The 6,267-nt window shown below is 45.3% G+C and overlaps 1 protein-coding gene across 1 annotated transcript; it reads left to right on the forward strand.

The window, feature by feature from the left end:
• The first annotated feature begins 2,894 nt into the window (after positions 1-2,894).
• LOC109903704 (caveolin-3-like) lies at positions 2,895-5,851 on the forward strand. Its single transcript, XM_020500615.2, has 2 exons — positions 2,895-3,221; positions 4,757-5,851. Exons 1-2 carry the CDS (start codon positions 3,105-3,107, stop codon positions 5,096-5,098), a joined length of 459 nt encoding a protein of 152 aa, XP_020356204.1. The 5' UTR covers positions 2,895-3,104; the 3' UTR covers positions 5,099-5,851.
• The last annotated feature ends 416 nt before the right edge of the window (positions 5,852-6,267 follow it).

Genomic DNA, 6,267 nt, shown 5'->3' on the forward strand with positions numbered 1-6,267 from the left:
TTCACTCTTTCCACCTGCCCATTACTCTCAGGGTGAAACCCAGAGGTTAGGCTGACCGAGACCCCAAACGTTCCATGAATGCCTTCCACACCCTGGACGTGAACTGGGGACCCCGATCAGAAACAATATCCTCAGGCACCCCGTAGTGCCGGAAGACGTGAGTAAACAGGGCCTCCGCCGTCTGTAGGGCTGTAGGGAGACCGGGCAAAGGGAGGAGATGACAGGACTTAGAAAACCGATCCACAACGACCAGGATCGTGGTGTTGCCCTGTGATGGTGGCAGATCGGTCAGGAAGTCAACTGACAGGTGTGACCAAGACCGCTGTGGAACGGGAAGGGCTTGTAACTTCCCTCTGGGCAGGTGCCTAGGAGCCTTGCACTGAGTGCACACTGAGCAGGAGGACACATAAACCCTCACGTCCTTGGCTAAAGTGGACCACCAGTACTTCCCACTAAGACATCGCACCATCCTACCGATCCCCGGGTGACCAGAGGAGGGGGACGTGTGAGCCCACCAAATTAGCCTGTCTCTAACCTCCAGTGGAACATACACCCGTCCCGCTGGACACTGTGGTGGAGTAGGCTCAACACGCGATGCTCGCTCAATGTCTGCGTCCACCTCCCACCTCACAGATGCCACTAGACAAGAAGCCGGGAGGAGGGCGCAGGATCAATGGCCCGCTCCTCTGTATCATATAGTCGGGACAGTGCGTCTGCCTTAGTGTTCTGGGAGCCTGGTCTATAGGAAATGGTAAACCTAAATCGGGTGAAAAACATGGCCCACCTTGCCTGACGAGGGTTCAGTCTCCTCGCTGCCCGAATGTAGTCTAGATTACGGTGGTCAGTCCAGATGAGAAAAGGGTGTTGGGCCCCCTCAAGCCAATGTCTGAACACCTTCAGGGCTCTGCCAACAGCCAGCAGCTCCCGATCCCCCACGTCATAGTTTCGCTCCGCCGGTCCTGAGCTTCCGAGAAAAGAAAACACAGGGGCGGTGCTTCGGTGGGGTACCCGAGCGCTGGGAGAGCACGGCTCCAACCCCAGCCTCGGATGCGTCCACCTTCACTATGAATGCCGAGCGCCGCCCGAACAGGGAGAGGAGTTACCTTCGGTAGAAGTCGTGCTTCACTGTTGGGATGGTGTTCCCTTTTTCCTCCAAACATAACGGCCAAACAGTTCTATTTTTTTTTCATCAGACCGGAGGACATTTCCATAGTCTGTTTTTTTTGTGGCAGTTTTGGAGCAGTGCCTTCTTCCTTGCTGAGCGGCCTTTCAGTTTATGTCGACATAGAACTAATTTTACTGTGAATATAGATACATTTGTACCTGTTTCCTCCAGCTTCTTCACAAGGTCCTTTGCTGTTGTTCTGGGATTGATTTGCACTTTTCGCGACAAAGTACATTAATCTGTAGGAGACAGAACGTGTCTCCTTCCTGAGCGGTATGATGGCTGCGTGGTCCCATGGTGTTTATACTTGTGTACTATTGTTTGTACAGATGAACGGGGTATCTTCAGGCGTTTGGAAATTGCTCCCAAGGATGAACGAGACTTGTGGAGGTCTACAATTCTTTTTCTGAAGTCTTGGATTTATTTTGATTTTCCCATGATGTCAAGCAAAGAGGCACTGAGTTTGAAGGTAGGCCTTGAAATACATCTACAGGTACACCTCCAATTTACTAAAATGATGTCAATTAGCCTATCAGAAGCTATTAAAGCCATGACATAATTTGGGGAATTTTCCAAGCTGTTTAAAGGCACAGTCAAGTGGTGGTGTATGTATGTAAACTTCTGGCCCACTGGAATTGTGATGCAGTGAATTTTAAGTGAAATAATCTGTCTGTAAACAATTGTTGGAAAATTACTTAGCAAGACCTTTTTGGAGTGGTTGAAGAACTAGTTTTAATGACTCCAATCTAAGTGTAAGTAAACTTCCAACTTCAACTGTATGCATCAACACCTGCTGACCTGCAGTATCACTTGTGCTTTCATCAGTGCATGGATGAGTAGAGGTGGACGAGTCAATGACCGGTAAGGATACAGAGAGAGGATCACATTTGCCTTTTATGAATGAAGGGAAGAGATGAAGCTGGGATTACAACATGAACCCTGTGCTAGTGACCAGAGGGTTACACAGCCAAACAACATTCAATGACTTTTGGCCTCTGTTCCTTTCCATCACTTGCCTGAAAGAAACGGAGAATCAAAACAAAATCAAATCATTCAACAAAAAAATTGTTGAATGATGACTGATCTGGAAAATTCCATGTATGATGCTTCTCATCCTTTACTTAATCCTTTTATCAGTTGTCACTCATTTAGAAAAAAATTTAGACATTTACTTATACAGATGTAGGATATTAATTAAAGGAAAATAATCCTGCTGCAACAGGAAAAGTGAATTATTGTGTGGATAATAGTCAATAAACATTTTTGTAGGGGTTGATAAATGTTTTATTAGAGTAAATCAATTCTGAAATGTTAAAGTGGAAATTACAAACTTTAGAAGCCTTTTTAAATCTAGAGTACACTGCAAGTTTGAATGTTTTTCCGTGCAGGAACTTTCCTGCAACAACGGGGTGATCAAATGAAGTTCCTACATTTGTACTTTGCTAACTACGCATACAGTATATTCAGTGGATTACTGTTTATGACAAAGACCTACATTCTTCCTTTCTGGAAGTTTTGGGTCAGTGTGGATCGTACAGTAGTGAACTGTTGGTGTTAGTCGGAGCAGGAGTAGGAGAGTCCTCACTGCGGTGGAAATTCATGCCACCATGTGAACCCTGCCCAGCTGACCCCACAGCCCAGTGCGAAATTTGACACGGCTCTGGGGTCCCCTTTATGACATACTTTTGCTCTGTGTGAGCTATAGTGTGTGTGTGGTGTGTCGTGTGGCGTTAGGTCCCCATTTTCAGCAGGACGTCTGCAGCAGCTGTCCACTGGCATTTCAGCCGTGTCATCACAGTAGTGAGAGGGGGGATCAGTGAGACTGAGGGGGCTGCCTGCAGTCCACTTTTGTGGGTTCACTCTCGCTGTCCTTGGCCCCAGCCCTCTACGCCTCACTACTCTCCCTGACTCTGCCCAAGTCTAGTCCCACGACCCCACCATGGCCGACCAGTACCAGTACAACACCAACGAGGAGAAGATTGTGAAGGACAGCCACACCAAGGAGATCGATCTGATCAACAGAGACCCCAAATTGATAAATGAGGATGTGATCAAGGTAGGTGAACCATGATGACGCCATCCACTCACACACACACTGAATTTACAGGTTTAACTCCTTTTTGCCTAAAGTAAGGAAAGACAAGTTTTAAACCTTAGTTTAAAATGTAAGTCTAAAGTCTAAACTTAAAGTCAACACAGTACACTGTAGTATGTTGCTGTGTTCCTGCCAGGAAGGTCCCAAAATAGCCCCAAGGCCTTGTGCCTCCGCACGGCACCCAGGGTTTATTTCTGGAATGGGACTGAAGGGGTGTGACAGAAGGGGAAATTATGAGGCTGTTTCTTTTTGGAGCTTCATCACTGCTTTTCTTGTGTTTTTCACGTTTTACATACATTAGCAGCAATCACGGTGCTATATTTCCCCAGAGCTCAGGAGAGCATGGAAGGATATAAAACAGGGCGTATGGCAAAACTTTCATTTACTTGAGTGAGCCATGTTAAGCATGTTTCTTACATGTGAGGGCCAAGAGCACTACTTCTCTGGATTATATTGTGAAAGGTTTTGTACATGTTAAGTAGATGATAGGATTTATATTGAATGGAACATGTTCTATAATCCAGTATTATCTACACAATCGTAGTAGTTTAAGTTACAGTATGAGCTTGCAGTTTTAAAAAACTGTACAGAATGACATTTTCCTGTTGTCAAATCATTCATTTAAAACTTAGCTTGTTTTTTCTGTTTTGTCAATTTCAACTGCTCATCTAAATCGTACTAAGAAATGTTATATTAAAATACTAAGTATGGAAAGCATGTCTACAATTTTAAAGGTGTGTTAAAATGAATAGACTGGGATTCAGAAGTAGAACTTCTTATAATATTTAAAATGATGAAAATTGTTTTAGCTTTGTTAGGAATCTGTTGCTTGTAACATCCCCCTGTCACGATCACTGACAAGTTCATTGCCATTCAGGGTTGAGTTGCAGATACCTATGCAACAGTGAGCCAGGATTTTGTAAGGACCAGGTATTGGATACTGAATACAACAAGCAATTACAAACTGGGCCATGGCAAGCCTCATGCATTTTACATGAAAGAACTGTTCGTTTCCGGAAACTTGATCCAGATCGTGATCTGAGATAAGTTCGGACTATAAGTATTCATCAAGTGTGCAAAACTGAGGGACATAGTTTTAAGTAAACTGTTTATTTCATTACTATGTACCCCAGGCATTAGTGATGATAACAGTCATGGTGCTGAGTCACAATAACACATGTATGTTTACATATTACAGCGATCACATTGATTAGTGAAAAAACTGTGAAGGGATTTAAGTGCATTGTCACCAAGCACATTGCTCTTGACTTTAAAAGGGAATTTACACTTGAGCCGACATCCACAGCATTTACCGTGACTGCTTCGTGAACATTGCGAAGTTACCTTTAAAAGGCATATTGTCAACAGTGCAACGGGCTTGAATGACAACGTGCCGTTGATTGAATCCTGGCTCTGGTGTTGGGTCCTCAGACAACCCTCAACTCTTTCCTCAGTGAGGTTCCACTAACGTTGTCCATGGTATTCCCTCCCTGCAGGTGGAGTTTGAGGATGTGATCGCAGAGCCCGACGGCACACACAGTCTGGATGGGGTGTGGAAGCTCAGCTACACCACCTTCACCGTGTCCAAGTACTGGTGCTATCGCATCCTCTCAGCCATCTTCGGCATCCCTATGGCTCTGCTCTGGGGCTTCCTCTTCGCCTGCATCTCATTCTGTCACATCTGGGCTGTGGTACCCTGTATCAAGAGCTGCCTGATCGAGTCCCAGTGCATCAGTCGCATCTACTCCCTCTGCATCCAGACCTTCTGTGACCCCTTCTTTGAAGCCCTGGGCAAGATCTTCAGCAGTGTGAAAGTGGCCCTGCGCAAAGAGGTCTAGACACTCACACCACCGCAGTGTTTACACATGTTTGGATGAAACGCTACACCCTTTTTATCCGCCAGACCAGATGACCAGTCCTGGTGTCCTCATATATCCCAAGACACCCCCCCGCTACCCTTACCCAGCCCAAAGCCCAGGGCCTCGCCTGTCTCAGCCCTTTGAGTCCTGACATGCACAGAGAGACCAGTGCCACAAGAGGCTCTGTGACAGCTGCAGCATGGTTGGGTGACAGCTCTGGCTCTGTTGGAAGGCAGAGAGCTGTCTGTTCATTGAGGGAATATAGGGCTGGCAGCCATGGCATGGGCAGGACTTGTGTCCCAGAGTGAATGTATTTTGCGATGCTGAGGAAAGTGGCTCCTCGGTCACATGACATAAACACCCCTGTGACACTAACGGCATTGCAGCACCCGTAGGACAATATACAATCTCTACTATATTGGGCAATTCTGAATTGATATACTATATTAAACAGTTGGATGTGTGTGTGTGTGTGTGTGTGTGTGTGTGTGTGTGTGTGTGTGTGTGTGTGTGTGTGTGTGTGTGTGTGTGTGTGTGTGTGTGTGTGTGTGTGTGTGTGTGTGTGTGTGTGTGTGTGTGTGTGTGTTTTGTTCCTAATGGTAAACTAGTCGATGTTGTGCAATGGAAAAGATAATTGTAGTGCTTGAACAAGATTATATCATGTTTTACAAAATGAATAAGATGCAGTTTCTTTACTGAATCCTTTTGATTAAACACATCCTAAATTGTCAATTTTGCTTCACATTTCTTTCACATAAGCTTCCAATAACTTGACTGTGTGGGTGTACAAACTGTAAGAATATTAGGAAAAAAGGAGACCCAGGTTTTAAAATTACAAGTGGAATGTTCTAGTCGCAGGTCCTACAATTCAGCCAAGTGCGTACCCCTGTTCAGGTCTCCATAGCCCTGTCATTCCTTCGTTTTGTCACCAGGTGGAACCAAGAACAGTTCTGCTCATTGGAAGGTAGGGATAGAAAAGCCAATTGCGAACCACCGGTCTGGATCCTGACATGCCAGGTTGTGATTGAAAATACTGAAAACCATACCAAGAAAAGTAGAATTGCTTTGTCTCCTTCTTTCTAAGAAATATATGTGCATGAATCAGCCTCTCAACATGAGCCTCAACTCCATTTGATGCAAAAAAATAA

Source organism: Oncorhynchus kisutch, linkage group LG1 (assembly GCF_002021735.2).
Source record: "Oncorhynchus kisutch isolate 150728-3 linkage group LG1, Okis_V2, whole genome shotgun sequence".
Classification (NCBI taxonomy): Eukaryota; Metazoa; Chordata; class Actinopteri; order Salmoniformes; family Salmonidae; genus Oncorhynchus; species Oncorhynchus kisutch.